This window comes from Lepidothrix coronata, unplaced genomic scaffold, assembly GCF_001604755.1.
Source record: "Lepidothrix coronata isolate B3197 unplaced genomic scaffold, Lepidothrix_coronata-1.0 Scaffold150, whole genome shotgun sequence".
Classification (NCBI taxonomy): Eukaryota; Metazoa; Chordata; class Aves; order Passeriformes; family Pipridae; genus Lepidothrix; species Lepidothrix coronata.
In genome coordinates, this window is record NW_016690330.1 from 1053259 (window position 1) to 1075680 (window position 22422).

Genomic DNA, 22422 nt, shown 5'->3' on the forward strand with positions numbered 1-22422 from the left:
CTCTAATATTCATGTAAGTTAATCATTGTAAACCAGAAAAGCAAGCAATTACTATGCCACATCTCTAATTCTAAAATTAGTGTTTTCTAGCAGTGGTTATTTTTATATTGATATGATTAAGAATAACATAAAACAATTTAGCCTTCGTGTAATTCAAGCATTTGGCTTTCCCGTGGATTTGATGTGGAACTTGACCCATCTCTATTAGTATCTCAAGTTCCTATGAAAGAAAAAAAAGTTAGCTAAGAAAAGTAAGTATAAAGGAAGTGAAACTAAAATTAACACATTTGGAAGGAATACTTAGAGCGCATCACGTTCTATCTAAGCTAAAATTTGCTGTCAGCACAGATCTATATTAAGTATTCTTCCAGTGAACTGCCAGCTGGCTTGTAAAGAGGAAAATCTATTCTATAGAATAGACTGCTAGCTCTAAAAAGAAATCTTTAGCTTTTGCTCATTGTAGGGTCCCGTAACACCTGAAGGACATCCTGGGAGACAGCAGCGTATATAATGATAATATGATGTCACGTTGTTTTTCCTAGTTGAGAAACACAAAGTGTGTATCAGTAAAGGTAAAAATATTTTTTCTATTATATTCTTGTCAGCCTTATTTTTGAAAAGTGATCCAGCCTCTAATAGCTTAGGAAAAGCAGCAATAGCATAATAGTGTGGGGTTTTTTATGGATGTTAGAAAGGATGGACCACAACGTGCTACAGCTGGCCTTGGAAACAAAGTGTTATGAAGTCAGGACCAAAAAATTTACAGTGCTGGTTTATGTGCATGAAATTAGAATACAGATTGCTGAAAATATACAATGCTGTATTAGATAATTCAAGTTTTGACTTGTATATTTTGTCTCTGTGTTGATTCTGCAGATTTTGCCTGTGACAAACTGTCGATGCAACCCTTGCATTAAAAGACATATATTTTTCATGATATTGTTTCGTGCTGCAATATGCTGGCTACAACTCCTTTCAAGTAATCAAGCTATATTGAATACAAACATAAAATAAAAAGCAGCAATAATTTGCTCTCATTTTTATATTCTGACTCAAAGGTATACACTCTAAGCCATTGATGAATTGAACATAAAATACTGCAGTTGGATCAGACTCCTTGGCTTCACTGGAAATACTGGAAGCATCATAAAAATGGTATCACTGACTGGAGGATCAGTTCCATTTTCAACCTTGCCATCAAATTTGTTATGACAATCACAGTCACTATCGCTGCAGTTACTATGCCATCCAATGCAATCTGGTTCCCAATGCTAAAATATTGAAAGGCTAAAACACTATTAAAACATACAAATATCAGTTCTATTCCAGTTCCAAATGGGCAATAGTTCCAGAGTTTGATCTTAAACATTCAGTGCACAGAAGAATCCTCATTTTATAAGGTTTCCCTGTTGGTTTTTTCGTATTCTTGCAAAACCTTTGACTCTCTTAGATTTTCCAGCTATAATTAACTTTATAGTCAAGTCTGTTTTACCAGGCCAGATAGTCAGTAAGTATATTCAGGATATACTCAGTTCTTGCCTTTCTTTCTACTAAAATCTACTAAATTCTACTAGTAGAATAGTAGTAGATAGTACTAGATCGTCTTTAAAATCTGCATTTGCAGGCTTTCATATCACAAATATAATCTTAAAGACCATTTAAATACATCCATCATCTTAGAAGACTACACCAGAGCTGAGTTCCTACAATAAAACTGGCTTGTGTCTCTTACCGTTATATTATTATATAATCAGTTGCTTTTCTATGATAAGCAAATCAATTAATTTTATTTCCATGTTGTGGACTCGATTCTTTGTATTATACTCGTAGCCTATTCTGAAATTATTCCAGACTAAACTCACCTTGAGCATGGGTAACCAGCATCTTAAACAGTGTCTGGGGGATGTCCTGCAAGCGACTTGTACTATGTCATTAATGTGTTGCTATTCAAAAGAAACAGTGTAAGTGGAAAGCTGGGGCAGAGGACAGATGGGATGGGGGATATGGGAGAAAGAGTAAAAGCAATCAGGAAATAACATTTTTCATTTCCTCTGTCTTGAGAAAATCACACTTTGAGGCAAGAAAATTTTGCACTTCAGATATTTTGCACAGGTCATTGCTTCTGACTCCAAGGTAGTCACTTGATCCCAAAGTCACTGGGTAAGACTGCTCTGTGGTTTAATTTAGTTTGCCATTCTCTTTTCTCCTTCTTACTATTTGATGATGGACTGTGGTGTTAAGTTCTCTCTGGGAAAGCATGCTGCTTCCATATGGTCTGGGGTTTCTGTAGTGGGGTGCATCCAGGACACAGTCTGTCATGACATGCTGTTTTTTCTGAGGAATCTCTGTTGGCAAAGACACTAGAGTGGTGCCAAATTTAAACCACCTGGCTCTAAGGGTAATTGAGTTTTTCCTGAGAGGGTAGAATGATCATTTTGAAGTACCTACCTGAAATTATGTTACCACTGAGAGGGAATGGGGAAGGTTGGCTTGTCACTGCAGTACTGAAATGCTTCTATGAAGATGTGTTCAAGATGGAAGTTTACAGTCAATTAGGGGGACTGGTATGAATTTTGAATTGCAAAACAACCTACCTGGGCCAGCATTTGCACTTGTCACAGAAGCAGAGTTTCCTTATGATCTAAAATGCTAGTATTTTTCATTCATTATAGGAATTCCTTATGTACTACTTCATAGCTAACTACTAGGTTAGACCCCATATGCATCTTTCAGCTTGAAGTCTTCCTCAGGTTTAACATGAGCCAATTTTTTTTTCACTTTTGTTGTTGTGCCTCTCGTGCTAAGCCTTGGAAACTTCATTAAGGTTTATTTCTACTACTATGCGGCAACAAGGATTATGTGTGACTTCAGTTCATAGCTCATTTCCTAGGGCATGACTTCTGGTTTCATTTCTTTAGCCTTGAGTCTTGCTTTGGAGCTGACTGCTTGGGGCCATTGTCTTCCTTAAACTTGCTTTCATATGAACTACCTAAAAGCAGAAAGGTTATATTACATATGTTTTGACATCCCAGGCATCCTTAATAGATTTTCCATAAGCTTGGCAGTGTGAAATATATCTATTTCACAGCCTCATTCCTTCCTGTTCTGCATGTGACTATTTCTTCATGTTTTGCATTATTCTGTTATTCTGTTTTAGCACACAGATGAGAACAAGGGTGGTTGTGTATTGAAATGTGGTACTAATATGATATTGATATTAGAAAAAGATTCCACATATTCCGGAATTGATGTATGCAGGTTAGCATAGCTTTCTTTAAATGGCCTCTGTTTTCCAGTAAACTTTGCAGTATTTCAAATGACATCTCAGTTACATACTCTTGTGTTAATTGTGGGGTTTAAATCTAATCTGAAAACAACAAAACACTAGTCTGCCTTTCAGTTACTTAGGTAACTTCAAATTCAAATTACTTGTTTAGAAAAGAAACATCTTGTACAGAAGGGTGAGGTAGCTTCTTCTGTGAATCAGAAGAGATGCTCTGCCTAGGAATAGGTATTAGATCTAAGTATTTTCTTGTGTTTTAAAACTTTAGAAAAGCTTGTCTTCATAAATTATTTGTATGCACTGAAACAAATTAACATCACACTATCTGATGATGGATAGTACTAACCATGACCACAACTATTCATAGTAGAAAAATCATGACCCATATTACTTTTTGAAACTTGCATAAAAGATCTTTGTTAATTCACACTTTATTATGTGGTCTGTAGTTTTATACACATGTATCCTGCTAATAGTATTAGCTTCTAATTAAGTGATGGAAAAAATTTGTTTACCTGTTTCTCTTCTGTTTGTATATGGAGGATAGTTCTAAAGAACTACTGCCTTATATATGCTTTTGCATAGATATTTTCTGTAATTTGGTCTCAACTCAGAAGCAAAAACTGCTGAAAGCTCCAACAAACCCTGATCTATTCTATTTTATTCCAATTTCGTTTCATGACCACTTTTCTCTCCAGAAAGGAAAGTAATTTTTTTTTTAAGCCTATTTGAAGCTTAACTTTATAACTGATATCTTGTATGTAAGATTACTTTGATGATATTTAGTGTAAAAAAGTGATCATTTGAGCAAGGCATTAAAAAAGGAGGCAAAATGGAGAGAAGTCGAACAAGTGAAAGACTAATCAGACTAAAAAGATGAATAGTAACAAAAAACAAAACAAAACAAAAAAATGCACCCTAAACAAACAACGAAAACAAAGGAAAAGAAGGTATCAGGCAGAAATCACATTCCAGTATTCAACTCTGTTTCAATTTTATGATATCAGATCCAAGGTTCCTTGCTGATACTAAAAAAAGTTGTTTATGTTTCTGGAAATACAGTAGCAAATGAAACACACCTTTTTGCAGAACTTAAAACTGTTTAATACAGGACAGATTGTTCAGCACCAAAATTATCCACACTGTGTTACAAACAGCACTGAACACAATGAGCTGTGGAAGCTCACAAGCTGATTGTATTTAGCTGTGACTTCACCCTTTAATAACTTTTCCACATGATTCTTCAGTTGAAAGGGTTTTGTTTTGTGTCTCTTTTTTATTATTACTTTTTTTTTTTTTTAACCAACATGAAGTGATACAATACAATGCCTTAGTGACTCAGGTTCAGTGGCTCTAAGTAATCAGTTCTGTTGTCTTTTTTGGGGTATGTGCTTGTTGTGTTTATACAAATAGAAAAAGGATTGCTAAGTTTGTAAGGCAACAAGAAAAGACAGCATGTGTTTTTAGAAAAAATCTATTTCTTTCAAACAATTTCTCACCTTGCCAGTTCAATCTTTTCAGTCCTCAAAATGGCAAGTTCTGTGTGTTCTAGATGATCTTTAAATAATAGAAGGTGACATATTCTGGTGCTCCACTGTTTTCTTAGCTTACTGAAGAGCAAATTGCTGACCTTTAGCTTACTCCCAAGGTATTCAGGGATATAATGAAAACATATATTAATGATTAAAACACATGATAAAATTACTGAAAGAAGACAGATAAATGTTTAAAACGACTGCAAAAAAAAAAAAGGTGCTTAGATGCTCTTTTTTATATATCCATGGTTTAGTTTTATGTCTTTAATTGGAATTAAAATCTCCTACGTATAAATTACTGTTTTAAGGAAAACACCTGGACATCTCAGTTTCCTGAATATTTGCACTGAGTATTAACACAAATATATTTGTACATGAATGTTAAGTAGAGAAATGAAAGGTGTATGATTAATAACAATATGCAAATTTGAAACTAATTTATTGGTGTTACACAAAGGGCAAACTGGGATAGTGTTTGGCCAAATATGTTTACATACTTCGTATTTGCATGACTTTATTGAACATGCAGTGTGAAATCACCCATCTTTGCATAAAAACTGGATAAGCAGTTTTTTTAAAGAACAAATTGCTCAAATTTCAAAGCTTCAGTGTTGAGCCTGATTTCCTGCATCTCCTGTACTCTGTTCTCATTCTACTAGGGAAGAGGGCAGTGGATCCATCCATGTTTCCCAACACATGATCTACTTTTGCTGTCAGTAACCATGTCAGGACAGTATAGATCCCTCTGTCCCTCCTTTTCAGTGCTGAGTTGTACAGCTTCAGTGTTCTGATTAATCTTAGACACTGGGATGAGTCTTTTTCCCCTCACAACATAATGTTTTACATTTTAGCAGGAAAATTACAGAAAGTTATGTTCAGTTGATTTCATGACTGGATTTTACAAAAGTTGGACTTTTTCTTTTCAGTCACACTACAAACTCTGAAAAAGACTGAAGCTCATCATAAATGATTTTCCCATGATTAAAAAGTTAGACTCCCATTTTTATCTTCCATCTGCAGTGGAAAATAAATCCTCTTATGTCTCAATTTTGAATGAAATATAAGAAGGGTATACAAAAATATATTTCATCCTTAATTAGTTGCCTCCTTTAAGTTTTTCAAAGAAGGGTTACAACTTGACTAAGATTCCTTCCATCTGTCACAATATGCTTGCTTTTATTTTGACTTCCCATTGCTGTCTTATCAAATATCATAAGAATCATTACCAGTTTGCCATCCCTTTCGTTTGTTTTGTTTCTCTTCCTCCAAATGATTAAAACATCAACTTGAATGAGAGGATTCACATTTGCCCCATCTTATTAAAACAAATAAACCAACCAGTTATATAATTTAAATGTGCTTGAGCTATGGCTTGCACATGCTTTTATCAGCTCTGGGCTGAAGAGGTTGTGTGCATTCGGGCATGCACGTACAACTGTTCTTTGAAAGGGACAAACCTCATTAAGATTACAGGTGCCGTGAAATAACTTCTGAGAAAATAGCTGCCATTTTCAATAAAGCTACTTCCTAACAGGAAACACAATTCATTATGTTATTTAGTTATAAGGGAGCAGCTTTTCTTTTATTTGGATATAAGTAGTCCCATTTAATGTCAAAAATATTTTATTTCTTTTAACTGAATTTAGCAGTTTTTAACGATTGTAGATTCTGGCAACGGTGTGTATATACTTAATTTCAGTACCAAGTCTCTGCTGTCTTTAGGAGCACATGGGCTAGTCCTGGGGATTTTGTGTTGTAACGTGATTTTAGAAGAGGGCTCTTAAGTTCAGGTCAGCTCCATCACCAACCATAGAGATGGGGTTCAAATGAATTTTTATGAGTGAAGAACCTTTAATTTCCAATAAACAAGTATGCACATCTGGCTTTTTGGTTGCTGTTGTTGGGGCTGTTGTTGTTATTTGGGCTAACATAATCCGTAGAGATCTCAGCTAACACCGAGATCTGGTGTTATCTACCTAAGGACAAGAAAAGAGACTGAGAAACCATCACGACATGAAATCTCTGTTACCTAAAAAGAGAAGGGAAAGAAACAGAGAAAGTTTGAGAGAGAAAGCAGAAAAACAGGAATAAAAGAAAAAGAAAAATGAAATCACAGAAAATTTCATATTTGGGAGTAAAGTTACTGTCTTCACTTGTTCAGTTCTTACTAACAAGAGACATATCAACCTAAAGCAGGTGTTCATTGAAAGCACAAAGAGATAAATAGATACACTATTCAAATACACTTAACACCCATTTTGAGTGAAAATCAGCTTCTATCATCAGCTTGTGCATATTTGACAAAATTATATTAACTGTAGTTAGGAATTCTAGTGACTAAAATTGTGGCTACGGTGATATAAAGATTCCTGAATCATAGGCTGGCATTTACTATTCTACAGCTCACAAATTACAATCATTAAAAAAAAATTAATTAAAAAGTATTCAAACCTTGACATCCTAACTTTCTAGAGCTCCCACTGAGATTTCTTCTCTTGTCATTCATGTTTGGAGCAACCTGGTCTAGTGAAAGGAATCTTTGCCCATAGAAGGGGAATGATCCTTGATGATCTTTAGAGTCCCTTCCAACCTAAACCATTCTGTGATTCTGTGATTTTCCTTCTCATAAAGCATTTGTCCTTTTTTTTTTCTTCTTAATCTGAACTCTGTGGGTTTCTTTCTTATCAGCTCTCTCTGTCAGGCTTCTGTATCTTTTTGTTTGTTTCTTCACTTGGTTGTTCTTTTTCAGCTCCTAAGTATGGGAGAACAAAACATTTTGTCCTATTTCTAAAGAGAGTTTTCCTCAGTAGGCTTTTGTATGATAGCGACTAAATTTAAATGTGACACTACACCTTGGGTATTGATTTGCAGATTTTTCGTAAACTGAAGACTGCAGTATGATAGTCATGATGATCACTGTTATTACATTTATTTTTAAAGCAGCTCTGAGAATACAAACTAAAATATAATGTTTTGGATGGCAAACAGCCCCAGTGTGACTTGCACTGAGTGGCAGAAATACACACATTACCATCTAATGGATAACTTATTTAGTTTGCAGCTGAAGACTTAACATTTCATTGTACATTTTTATCAGTTTACAAGGTCGCATATTAAAAGGAATAATTTGAGTGGGCTTCTGTTTTTACCTCAGAAAATGTTGAGCCCATAGAGATACTTGCTACAACCTGCCCACAGAACAGTAATGTGAATCATTGCCCAGATGACATCTCTGTGGGAATGCATTTTGAGGCATATGATTTGTTTCAGCATTGCAAACTTTTATGTCAGTTCCATTTGTTTGTTTTTATAACATTTATGACCTTTTAACTATTTGCGCATGTTCATTCAAAAACCTCAAAATGAGTCTTAATTAAAAAGAATTGATCTAAAAAAAAATACTCCCTCACTCTGGCTAGAATTTCTGTCATATCAATCCACAGACAAAAACAAATGATGTTTAGGAGTAGTGGCATTTTCAGTTTGAGTTACTAGCATGAGCTTGTGTGATCTTGCTGAACGCTGCCATTTGCAAAAGAGCAATTAAAACAGATGACAATCTGCTAATCAGGCACAGTTCTGATTTTCCCAATTTGTGTTTTTGCTTGACTTCCTAAGAGTGAAAGTAAGTTTTATGTATTTATATTGTATATAACAGTATGTAAATTTGGGAAACCACCACAGATCAACAGTTTTCAGCAGGCTAAAAATATACCCCCGTGTTGTAAACATCCTTAGAGAATGCTGTGTGTGTTTGTGTAGTATATGTTTGTATGCATATGTTTCTGTGACTAATATATTCCATATTTGTTTTACATAAAATTGTTTTTATGCTGATAGGCAAATTCTGCATTTGTTAGCAATAGAAAGAAATGCAACAGGCATATGTAGCTGTTAAAAAAAAGCTGATAGGGAGGCAGGAGGCAGAGGCATGTTCATGATTTGGGATTTAGGAGTAGTAGCATTTTCACATTGACTGTTGAGAAAAATAAATGTCAAATCATGATATTTTATTTCTATTATAAAGCTACTACTACATACAGGACATTATAGCTTGTTTGCTACCATTGGGCATTTGCATTCTTAATATACCAAAGGATGAACTTGCTTGATTTGCTGATCACTCTCGTGATTTGTAGGTTTTGCTTGTGATTTTAACCTTGAAATCATTAAAGGCCTATTGGTGGCAATAATCCACTTGTATTCAGATAGGAACTCTGGCTACACCTAGAGGCGAAGTGACTCTGGTGGCTTTGACATCAACATTGAGAAGTTCCTGTCATTTTGGAAGAACCTCAGAACACTGAGAATAGGGAGAGGAATGGATAGGAAGAAGGTAATAGTAGTGTCCAATGGAAAGAGACAGCAATCAAATATAGGTTTTGTATTTGGTCACCACATTGTGATGTGAGGTTGTCATTCCTCTGCAGAGTTGTAAGTTACCCATTTTTCTTAGCACAGTTTGAAGTCTTTGCATTTCTGAAGTGCAGTGCTATTCACCTGTTGCACATTCTTCATGAGTGGCTATGTGAACTTCTCAGCCACACACAGGAGCATGCTGGAAGAAAAGTATACAGCCTAAAGAAATGATTTCTCTATATTCTCCCAAATACATTATTTGAGAGGGTGCCAGGCAGTTCCACAGATACTTTGATTTTTTTTTTTTCTGTGTGGGCACAACTGATCTTGAGAAAATAAAGAAAACATTTTACAAATCTTAGCAATTTTTGAATTCATAGTAAGTATTACTTTATCATGGAATTGTTTTATCTGTGTCATAACATGGAAGGATTTATTTTAAAGTCAAGTGCTGCATTTTCCCATATGATAGGGGAATTAGTTACACACGCTAATAGAGAATATATTTGCTTTATAATAAGCCTAGCAATGATATTGGATCATCTGCTGAGTTCCTATATGACATTTTAAGTCCATTATCAATACGGATGATTTAATTGCACTTTTAATTGTCCATCATATAGTTGTTTGAGGAACAGGAAGATTTATGCTTATTGTATATATTCATCATAAATAGAATCATAGAATAATACTGAGTTGGAAGGAACTCATAAAGATCATCAAGTCCAACTCCTGGCCGTGCGCAGGACATCACAAGTGTCACACCATGTGCCTGAAAGTTTTGTCCAAATGCTTCTTAAACTCAGACAGGCTTGGTGTTGTGATTGCTTCCCTGGGGAGCCTGTTCCAGTGCCCAACCACCCTCTGGGTGAAAAACCTTTTCCTGATATCCAGCCTAAACCTCCCCTAACTCAGCTTCATGCCATTTCCTCAAGTTGTGTCACTGGTCATGAAAGTGAAGAGATCTTTACCTGCCCCTCCTCTTTCCTTTGTGAGGAAGTTGTAGACTGCAATGAGGTCTCCCCTCAGTCTTCTCCAGGCTGAACACACCAAGTGATCTCAGCCACTCCTCATACAGCTTCCCCTCAAGGCCCTTCACTATCCTCATTGCCCTCCTTTGGACACTCTCTAATAGCTTAATATCCTTCCTATATTGTGGTGCCCAAAACTGCACACTATTCAAGCTGAGGCCACTCCAGTGCAGAGCAGAGCAGGACAATCCCCTTCCTCAACCGGCTGGTGATGCTTTCCCTGATGACCCCCCAGGACACGGTTGGCCCTCCTGGCTGTCAGGGCACTGCTGACTCATATTCAATTTGCCATCGACCAGGACCCCCAGGTCCCTTTCCATGGCACTGCTCTTCAACCTCTCGTTCTCCAGTCTATACACAAAAAGAAAGTAGCTCCGTCCCAGGTGCAGAATATGGCACTTGCCCTCGTTAAACTTCATACAGTTACTGGTTGCCCATCTCTTTAATTTGTCAAGTTCCCTGCAGGACCTCTCTGCCCATGAAGGGGATGACAGCTCCTCCCAGTTTAGTGTGGTCGGCAACCCTAGTATTCCTTTGAGTCTTACAGCCAAGTTGTTAATGAAGATTTTGAAGAGAACTTACATAAAAAACAAGTATCCTTTCACTTTATAATGAAGATACCTCATAAAGCTGCCCATTTCTATTCTTACTAATTGTCTGCATATACAGACTATACAGACTATAGGATCTGATTCCTTTAAAAGTCAAAAACCTCCTTTTGACTTCACTGCCAGGTTGGATCCTTTAGCAGTGTACTGTGGAGCTGACTTTTGAAACTGTACAGCTGTTCATCTTTTGTTGACTGCTACAAGGATTCTGCTTTCTGCAGTTGTATTTTTAATTGAGAATATGTTTTAGTAAATATTTCATTTTAAAAGGTAGATGGAGGTAGTAAAATAAAATATGTTACTGACTTTAGGCTGTTGGAATGTTCAGGTGTGGGAATTATGGATAGCACTCACTAGCAAGTGTACATTCAGGATAGCCAAAGTGGTGGTATATATGCAGAGTAATACTCCTACAGAGATATCCAGAAAGCTTTAGTGCTGTAAATGTTTATTGTGTTTATTCAATATGTTTAGGAGAATTACATGGAAATGTAGCCAGTAGTAGCTCTGGCTATCCTGTACTTGATGCAGGTTTTCTTTGGAGATGGTGTTCCAGGCCTTTAGTTTTACCAAGCTCCATTTCAGAGGTTCCTTCTTTCTCTCCTGAATTCCCATAAGCATTTTCGTTGCTCTCCATGCTTCAAATAAAAATAAAAAAGTTTTAAAGTTAAGGCCTTACTCAATTTATTTTTATCTCTCTTCATTGTAAAAAATGGTTCTGAGTGGAAGCCCTTTCACTTTTAAGTGTAGGAAAGTGATCATCTGCTCTGCCAAAAAAAAAAAAAAAAAGAAAAAAGAAAAAAAACAAGTAGGGGAAAAGGGCAGAAAAATGTAAAAACAAGGAGAAAGTAGCAAAAGGGCATACACCCCAGAAGCTGGCAAAAGAAAACTAGTGGTGGAAAAGGGAAAATAGAGGGACATTAGACAAGAATCACTGCAGCAGAGTGATTCTACAATCTCTTTTTTCTTCAGCAGTTCTGATTTAACTGGAAAGGGGTGTGCAGAAGGCATGATTTTTTTACAGTTGTATGTGGTGTGTATCTGTCTACTTGCAAGTTAAACTTTTCTTTCCTCAACAATTAAAGTGAAGTTTCAGTGGTAGCCAGTAATTTCAAAAATTTCAGCATTCATTTATAAAGGTTTATCTCACACGATTGTTTTCCTGTATATCTAATAAGAGTTTTATAGACTGATTTTGAAAAAAAAAGGTTAGACTAAGAAAACCAAAACAGAAACAAAAACTTCTGAAGTAATTGCTGAATTCACTTGGATCTAAAGAAGAGTTTCATGTAGACTTTAAAAGCTGAGATAAAGCTTGTACTTGCAAATGTATGAAGAGGTTAAATATGCTTCATAATGTGTTTTGCTCACATAGGAACAACACTTTCTGTCATAGAAGTCAGAAAACTAAGGAGTTTTCTGTCTGTTTTCTGTTCTTTAAAAAATAATCTTTGTATTTCTGTGAAAATAGATGCATATAAGATGATAATGTCACCACTGAAGAAAAGATTGCTTTGTACGTATAAATTAGGTGAAAATATGTTATGGCAATATGTTCTTTTCAAGTTTTTCTAGATCAACAGTTACTGGCTAGGTGAGCTTATTGTTGCTCATGTTCCTCTCCATCGCACATATCTCACTTAAATATATTTTCCTCACTTGGGTGGAAAAAATGTTGTGAGAAACATGCTTACATCTTTAACATAGTAATTGTTCAGTTAATCTCATTTATGGGGGGAAGGAGGCTATACTTCGCTGATACCGATTAAATATCCTATACTGGGTTCTATATAAATAGCTACAAATGCGCACAATGGTTACATTACATGGTATATTTAACAACATCACTAAATCAGAAAGTATGAGCTATGCCTTTAGTGATGGGAGTACTAATGATTGCATGCAAGAAGATTTTTTTGCTCTGCAACCATGAAGGAAATAATTGCTGTTCAGCACTATGCACTTAAGTTTGCATATCAGTAAAAACACATCCACAGAGGCTCCACCTACATTCCTAGTGCCCTAGGACTGATATGAGTGCAGCATATATTAAAGCTTCAGAAATTGTTACAATATTCACAACTTGCAAAGTGCGTGTAATTTTCAATGGAGTTAATTTGACCACTGTCAGATGAAATTATGTTGATGATGTTCAGGTTTTATGATTTTCTTTTATTTTAGACAAAAAATACCGTAGGTGACATTTTGCAGATTTATGGCATGACTACTTCTGCTGAGATTTTAAATCTTATGGGGTTTTTCCTCTTTTTTGATTCACTGCAGTATAAATATATAAAGCAAATGTTTCTCTTTCATATTTTAGATGGAAGACTTTATTTGAAAACTACTGTCATGTATTGAATTTTTCCTGCTGAAAATACGTGTTCTACAGTAAAGAACGTTGCAGTAAGACATTGGCTAATAAGGAGTTATGTGGAAACAAAGTGTTTTCAAGCCAACTTCCTCAACTTCATTTATCAATGTTCTTCGAAAATGTAAAGAATTCTGCAAGAGTGTCCTCCTTTGGTTATCTCCCGTGGCTCAACCCGGAGACCTAGAGAATGTTTGTAAATGTACAGTAGCACTCTTCTTACAGCGAAAATCTGTATCTCTGCACCGGACTATTGTATCCAAGATTACAGGCGGTCAGAACAAGGCGGAGTATTCCCTTTTTCAAGGAATGCAGACTCTCTCCTCTGATGATGATTCTATATTTGAGCACATCAAATGATCCTTCCAGTGGTGTCCAACTACACTTAGAGACTGTTATATCATACCGAAACCAGCAAGACAGCTCAGAAATGAACTCGTAGAGGGCATAAGAGGATTCTTAATTTAAAAAAAAAAAAAAAAAAAAAAGGTAAAAGAAGAAAAAATTGATACATTCAGTTTTCAAACAATGATCGTGAATTTTCTTCTAAAGACTTTTTTTCCACATGCTTTCCAAGAGACCAACACATATATGTTAGACTACATTAAGTGAAATGGAATTTTGTGTAAGTGAAAAGAAATGCTGAATGTAAACAAACTGTTTTACTGTTCACAAAGTCTCTTTTCCTAAAATAAAATAAATTAAAAACCAATAAAAAACAATAATAATTTCTCATTGTAAACTGGCAGGGGTTTATGAAATAAAAGACTTTGCTTCTTATCAAAATGTTGGTCACATGTACAGTATATAACACAAATCACACAAGGAAGGTATTATGTATGCAGTAGAAATCTAGAGTTTAGGAAATGAAACTTTTAGATAATATTGTTTTGTCACCCTGTTGGTCAGAAAGACACCTTTCTAGTTTTAACGCATGCAGGCATGTAAATATTTGTCCTGGAGTCACAGTATTACTGAATGAGATCTTAAGCATCTGGTAACAAGTCAGAATTCTGTATCAGCCACTTTTATTTGTATATTGAGCTCTGGTTAGTGCCCTGACTAGTGCACTTCTAAGAATGGACTGTGGCTGAGCAGCAAGTCAAAATGCCAGAAATATTTTTATATGTTAATGTCATATTGCGTCAATGTTGCTAAAAAAAGAAAACCTAACAAACACTTGATGTATCAGTCCAATTCCACGTAGAACTGAGTGATACAGTTGAAGTCTATTGTCCCTCCCGCCTTGTCTTAGGGATGGATGGTTATGTGTTACTTTCACTGTCTTTATGAAAGCTACAATATGTGTTTTCACCTTTGTGCTGATAACTGGAAGTAAGCTGCAACACACTGCTTATTACATTACTAAAAATTATGTTCTTTGCTTTGCGTACTTTTGGGTTACCCCTTTAAAGACTGATTTTGTGAATCAGTGCTATTACTGTAAGTTTTGTGATTATGCTTTCTTCATCTAATGTTTTATGCATATAAAATATTATTTATTACATGGAAACATATCAAAACCTTAAATGTCTAAGATGCCTAACTTAAAGCAAATATTTCTTTAAAAGTAGTTCTGATTGGATATTAATATTATTTTGTCAAAAAAAATCTAATGTTTTGTAAACTCTAGCACTGAGCTTCTATAGTTTGTAGGTCTTCCTTGCAATACTGGTACACATTTATTTTGTGCAGTTCATATTTACTCCACCATAATCCTTTTTTAACAATAGAAAGATGTATATACAACTTCACATCACAGTAATTTTTTTAAAGAAATATTGAGCAATATTTTTCATTAAATATTGTTGCCTAATACTTTGTAGTGATATTATTTTCTAACCACGATTGTTTCATGATTTTCACAGTTGCTTAAACACACATGGGATTCTGTACTCCAGTTTTTTCATATGCAGTCTTTAAAGGGTTAACAGCTGTAAAGTTAGATGGACTTGTGGCAAGCTTTTGAATCATTCATATCTGAAAGAGAATTAAAAGCCTACAACTGAAATATGTAGTAGCATCTACCATTGCTCTGCTCCTTGCATAGAGTCACCTGTAAGTAGGTTTAGTAGTTTTACAGTATATTCTTTCAAGACCTTTGGGAATGCCTCAGTGTTTGGCTTGGTACATAAACAGAAATGTTAAGTATTAAAGGGGAACCAATTTATGAGCTGGATGTTTAGAAAGAATCTTGCTAAAACCAGTGTAAATATTACAGACCATGAGATTTTACCGTAAGTTGAATTTTTTTGCCCCTCTTTAGTTTCACAGGTTTTGGGTTGTTATTTTGTTTTTGGTTTTTGATTTGGGTTTTGTTTTGTTTTGGGTTTTTTTGCATAGATTATGAAGAAAAGTTGTGCTCATGTTATTGTTTATATGCTTTTGTAATCTTAAAGATATTAATGTCTAGTTGTTCTATATTATAACCACATTTGCGCTCTATGCAAGCCCTTGGAACAGAACATACTCATCTTCATGTAGGACCTATGAAAATTGTCTATTTTTATCTATATATTTAAAGTTTTCTAAAAAGGAAAAAAGGTTATTACGAATTTTGTTGTACAAAATCTGTACAAAAATCTGTTTTTACATCATAATGCAAGAATTCGAAATTTTTCTATGGTAGCCTAGTTATTTGAGCCTGGTTTCAATGTGAGAACCACGTTTACTGTTATTGTATTTAATTTTCTTTTCTTTTCAACAATCTGCTAATAAAACTGTCTGAAATCTCCCTGCGACTTTATTTACAGTTCATCTTTATTAAATTTTCTGAAATGTATAACATCAGAGGAATATTTACTTTCTAATGGGAGGCATCTAAAAACAACATAAGTCAGCTCTTTGTAATGTAAGGAGAACAATGCTGAATGATTTTACTTAACATGCAACTGCTTCTATCTCTAATATGAATTACTGTGGTGAAAAACATCATAAAAGCACACTCTGTGGTTATTGTTTAACAAGCATATTTTCCATTTTTTTTTCTTGCCAGCTAAGCAAACTGCCCCCATCTACATGATTTATTTATGTACATTTCTCAGTTTATGAAGCTGTTATTTGTACCTTTTTCCTTTATATTGTGATATTCCCATGATTCTTATTTCACAAAGCTTTTTGCTGAATAATGTAAAGTGAACACATTGATGGAACAAAACATATTATTCCCCTAACTACAAAAATGCAGGGATAATGCAGTTGGTTTTCCTCAAATCTCCTTCACTTGATAAAACGTGTTTAGAAACACATTTTTTAACAAACAGCAAGTATTTAAACATTTAAACAGGCATTTGGAGAGAGAAATAGTTCTGGCTTAGCTTATGTGATGGTGTGGGTGGGGTTTTTTTAAGGTCAAGATGGTTATTTAAGATCAAATCTGGAAGTAAATTGTTTTTGCTTACAAAAAATTCAAAAGTCAGAGAGGTGTGAGTGGTTTTGAGTATTATCCCTTATTGTCTTGTCCTGCCTGGCCTTGGCTTGCCTTACCTTTCCATCCCTTCCTTTACTGTCTGAACCATACCTACATGAACATTTCTGCTTTCATTAGGGAGCAGACCTTTTTGGAAAAGCAGAAGAGATTAGCTTTCTTGGATAAACCCATTTCACTATCCCTAGGTGGCCTGGGGACTGCAAGCATGAGGCTGACAGGCTTCCTGGGTTCTGGCAGGTTGTTGTTGCTGGCTGGTTGATTAGGATTTTGGTTAGCAGTATATAGGGTAATCACAGTCTCCTTCCATCTGCATTAAAATGTCCTCATGTCTGCATTAGTAAGCATCCCAGCTATGCCATAGCCAACTCCCCTGCCATAAACTCTGGCACAGCTAAAGCAGGGGAAAAAGTAAACTCATTAATCTCTCAGTCCAGCTCATGCTGAAACCTGAATTATCTCTACAGTAACAGACTAGCAACCTACCTCAGTGTTTTTAAGCAACCCAGGAAATAGTTTCTTTCATCAAGAAGGAACTACACTCACATAATTCCATCCTATCTTCATTAATAAATCAGTGCTTCATCTGTGCAAGGTATGTGGCATTTAATAGAGCTGAGACTGGGTGGGCTGATAGCTAGTCACTCCTTGTGACAGTAAACCTAAACTCTGTCAAAGCTCAGATCAAAATCAAGAAGAGGTTGCCCTAAACATGTCTTGCCTATAACTCACTTGTAGGTTAGGGTCAGATCCTGAAGAAATTCGGAGTCAGCAGTTAGACTCCTAAAGTTTTAGGAAATCTTTTTAGGAGCTGAAAGACTCAACTGAGAATTATTAATTTTTTATTTTTTTTTAATTTTATTTTGGTTTTGCAAATTAAAGAGATTTAAGGTTGGGTTTTGATATGAAAGGTAAACCTCTCATTTGTTGAAGGTACTATAAATTCTTGAAAATTGCTTTATTTGTTATTTGCTTACATGTTATTTGACACAAGACTGCAATAAACAAAGACTGAGGCCAAGATTTTCAAGCATGACTGCTGATTACAGGTAGTTCTAGTTTTGTTGGCCAAACTTCAGACATTTTCAATGCCTTTCATAAAATAAAGTGTCCTACCTCAAGAGTTCTGTGAAACTTCTTCAGTAGCTGCTAACTCATCCATGGGATACTGAGGAATGTATTAGTGTGCTTTTGCTGAGCAGGAGCTCACACTGATTGATGATGGTAGTTTCACCACCAGCAGTATCACACCGTTTCAAGCCACTTGTATAAAAAACTTCAATTTCAAAGGGAGAAGGAACAAGGGCTTTCTGAAATTCAAGCTCTTAAAAGGAATAACATTAGAAATAAAAAAAATGTAGACTTCCAGACTACTTGGAAGCTTTGTAAATTTTCACCCAGAAGTCAAGTACTATGCAATACTAAGCAGTTTGGGAGAATTTGCACATAATCTCTGGGTAAACATGATTTCTTCATCCAAGTTAGAGTAGCAACGGTTGTCGTAGTCCACTGAATTGGTTAATTGTTGCTCTAAATTTGGTTCATAAAGACAGAGATAGGTTGGGCAAGAATAAAAACAGGTCCCAGTTGCAACAAAGGACACTCCAGCTGGATATAAGGAGGAAGAAGTCAAAATGAGAGTGATGAAGCACGTGAACAGTTTCCCTAGAAAAGTTCCAGGATCTTCATCTTTGGAGATTTTCAAACCTGCGGAGAACAAGGCCCTGAGAAACTTGATCTAACTTTGTGTAGTTTAAAGAAGGGTAGACTAGTTGACCTTCAGAGGCCCCTTCCAATCTCAATTTTTTATGGTTTTAGAACTACAAGACTTATATGCATGATGCCCTTGTAGGCATAACACTTTCTGCATCCAGTTTAACAAGGAGCAAAATTTTATCCTATAAATAGCAGTTGTCTGTCAGATCTAGAATAGAAATTGCTGGGATATATTTTAGCATTCACGGCTTTTTGATCTTCTATATCAGGAGACCAGAAGAATGAAATGCAGTAACAGCAAGATGTGAAAGAAGATACAGAAAGCGAATACAGATAGGATAAAAATGGCACCTATTTTAATAGAGATACAATTAATTTAAATAATAAGAATAGAAGCTGTAGCAACTTGGTCAGTCAGTTCTCAGACAGATTTTCTAGCAATAAATAAAAATAAGGTAAAGTGAATAAACAATATGTCCAATAATAAAAAGAACAGCTGTTGGGGATAAAGTAAGTTGATTTAGAGTGAACTTTCCCATTCAAATTTTTCTTGGGTACACTGACCTGAAAGTCTTAGAGGAAATTGGAAATAACAAGGTGCTGGAACAGATCCTCCTTTTAAAATATACTGCCGTTATTTTTTTCAAATTGTTTTCTTGAAACTGGTTTGTACTGCAAGGCAACCGACGATTTTGTAATTTTATAGATTTTTACCACTCAGAGATACAGAGAACTTTGAAGCAGTCAATTCAGCTTGTTGGATTCTCTGTCAAGTAAGTGTTGTCACGCAGCTTGGTAGCCTGAGGTATGCGAAGGTTAAACTTGGTATTTTAAAACTAGAGAGACCTCAGGCTTCAGTATCTGTGAAGTTGTATCATGGTACAGGTATATGTAGCTAGGTCTTGGTGCTGAAGGATTTCGTAGGCAAAAAAGTGCCTTTGTTTTGGGAGTGGTGATTATGAGGTGAATTGCAAAGTAGAAGAAAATGGAAATTGTGGTTAGGAAAGCAGACCGAGGGAATGAAACTGCAACAAAATTTTGAATAGAACACGAGGATGGCAGAAAATAGGTGATTTCAGCTGTCAGGATGGAAGTAAATAGTGATACAATAAGGAGAAACTGGATTCTAAAGATACTCTTTAGAAAGATGTGGCAAGATATAGATGCAGCAAACAGACTCATTTGGCTGGGTCCTGGGCAAGCAGACGTTTTCAATTCCATTCAGAAACAACTAATAACCATTTGGCTTCTGTTCCCTGTGACCGGGATGCTGAAGAATCCGACTGTTCAGTGATGGGATGATATATTGGAAGCCAGAAATAAGTTTCTACATGGATCTCTTGAACAATCTAAACTCAATTTGACAATTGAAGAGGACAGAGATAAAGTATTACCTTCTTTGTGAGCTAATCAATAACAAGCACACCTCTGGGAAACAGATGCTGGGAATATCCTTTGAAGCCATTTCAGTGGTTGAAGCTGGACATGTTCACAGGCCACCTTACACAGAACTTACAGAAGCAGTAAATAATAATAATAAAAGAGCTCTAATTCCCATTTTTTTCCAGGTGAGATCTAACCTGCCTCCAACTCAAACCTCTACAACACTGCAAGTGTATATATGGCATCTGATAAGAAGATAAGACTCAAGTGATGAATTCAGACTTGAAAAAAATACCTGCAAAAAGTAAAATTAAGCTATAGACAAACACGGATTAAAAAGGTAATGATTATAGTACAAAATTAGCTCAATGATTTCAGGATTCAAAATGTGATAAAGAAACTCCAACAGTGTGCCTAATTCAAAATCATAATAAAATACCTTCTTGAAGTATGCAATGCTTACTGAATGTTTCCGTGACTGTCCCAAACACTCCTTGACAATGATATATCAGTTCCCTTTTGAAGCACCTGGAACAAAGTGATGCATTGTGCATCTCACTGTATCAGAAATCTCACTACATAACCTAACAGAATCATTGAAAAGAAGGAAACATACAGCTGCCAATCACAACCATTTCCACAGTTCTACAGCCCAAGAGTCCAATCCCATATGCCCTACTACTAGGCTGAACAACACACTCTTGCTATTTTGCTCCCGTCTTTTTGCTCCAGTCTTTTTGTTCCTGTTCCTTCTTCCCCGTGCACATCAAGCTGTAACTGTTCAGTATTAGGTCTCTTCTGACAGGAGAGGGAGTATGAACCAACTGAGAATAAGAAGCAACTTGAATTGCCCCCCCACCTCATGCTTTCTTGGGAAAGTGTTCATACCACTTGCCTTGAGAAGTGGACAGAAGTGGTGTCCTGTAGCTCCTGCCTCTTAAAAGCACATTAGAGGTGCATCTACATCAGTAATTTTATGTGCAATAAGGGGCCTCTGTAGCATGAATTTGCTTTACATCTGAGCTAGTGGTGTGCATTCAGGCTCCTAAAACAGTTTCTTTTCCTGGTGGAACTTAGTCATGTGAAAGGATATCATCTGGATTTTGCCAGTTGCAATGTGGCCTTAGCAGTTGCTCTGTACAAGCAACTAATGGAAACTTCATTACTGGTAATGCTATGGTGAGATCTTGCAATCCTAGAAGTGCAACAGATTGCATCATGTTACACCGTGGTCCTTCCCTCCTTGGATCACAGCAATCAGCAATGGAAATGCACTCCGTGCCGAACTGCTGGCTTTTGCAATGCACCTCCTCCATAAGGTCAAATAAACACTGTCGGGGTCAGGTTTGAAGTGGAGCGGATAAATTAGAGCTGGTACGTGGGGTTTTGGCTTGAGTGAGGCTTTTGAATAAGGCATGAGAATACTGAGGAGACATGTAATGAAGTAGCAAATTAGTAGTATCAGGGATATTCTGCCTCACCATACTAAATCTTCTTTATACAAATAAATTATGTTTAAATCAATTAGCTATTTATTGATTCATAAGAGTATTTTTCTTCTTTTTTTAATTTCAGGTGAAGTCAAATTGTGATAATAATGACTAGTGCTTTTTCTTTTAATTTACTAAGCCACTGTCAGCATTCAAAAAGATAATATTTGAGACTTTATGAAGAGTGTATTTTGTTGTGAGAACAATAACAGACTTAGACTTCTACTAACCCTGGACCCTCCTATAATACTTGCAGCTGTGCAATGCATTTTTCTAATAGTCTGTAGTTGTATATTATTTTCAAGTTTAAAAATACTTCACCCTTTTAACAAATGCTGCATACTCATCTAAGTAGTGGTCATTAAAGAGAGTGCCACTATATCATTCCTTTGTATTTAATTTGGGTTAGAAAGAGCTAACTGTATTTTGAGCAAGGTTTATTTCTTTTCCAATTTAAGTAATTTTTTTTCTTATCTAAGCTGGCCAAGTTCAATTTAAATCATTGTGTGAATTGTTGGTGAGGTGCTTTTATTTGAATCAGCAAGCATTTGGCCATGGCAAATGATCTTCTGGCAAACAAGAACATTAGTACCAGGGGACATCTTTGAAAACTGCAGTTTAGTTTTGCGCACCATGGAGAGTTTTCAGTGTTAAAAGTTATGTTTTCCTTAAATATTGTTCCACTCAAGGTAAAAAGAGTTGCTTTCTTCTTTGATTTTCATCCCATTCTTCTATCATTGTATGTAAGGAATTAAGTTTAACAGGAATGCAGGTAAAAATAAAAGTGCTAAAGGTCCACCAGTACTCCATTTTGCTCTTTTAACTGAATGACAATCTTTTAGTGCTTTTTTTCCCCCTAGCTGGTATAATTTCCAAAATACACATAAAAAAAAGTTATGTGGTTTCTCATATTTGATTAGGTTTTAGTAGTGCAAATACTAGGGCAGATAAGGCAATAACTAATTAGTCTTCAGACCACAGAGAGCTCAACAGAAGCATCTGTTTGGCTGACATAATACTTCCTTCAGCCTTCTTCTCAAAGGCAGAACAGGAGCTAGCAAGGACTGGGTGAAGCATTTTAGCAGCAGCCACAGGTGATCCTATCTGCCACGTTCTCTGAGTCAGTGCTTTACCTGCTAGTGATACATCCTCTGTAGTTCTTCTGCATGTATGCAATAAATTCAACACCCACAAAGAAACAGAAGGGCGACATGTACAA

General features: G+C 35.8%; 1 protein-coding gene across 7 annotated transcripts in view; it reads left to right on the forward strand.

Annotated features, from left to right (window-relative positions):
- The window catches only part of DACH1 (dachshund family transcription factor 1), a 357269-nt gene extending 337322 nt beyond the window's left edge, over positions 1 to 19947 (forward strand). For 5 of the 7 annotated variants that reach the window (XM_017828631.1, XM_017828632.1, XM_017828636.1 and 2 more), the window contains one exon: positions 13140 to 15933. In XM_017828631.1, the coding sequence (XP_017684120.1) occupies positions 13140 to 13177 (38 nt within the window). In that variant the 3' untranslated portion in view covers positions 13178 to 15933. Of the gene's footprint in view, positions 1 to 13139; positions 15934 to 19898 lie in introns of those variants that run through there. The other 2 variants (XM_017828634.1, XM_017828633.1) reach the window with 2 other exon arrangements.
- The last annotated feature ends 2475 nt before the right edge of the window (positions 19948 to 22422 follow it).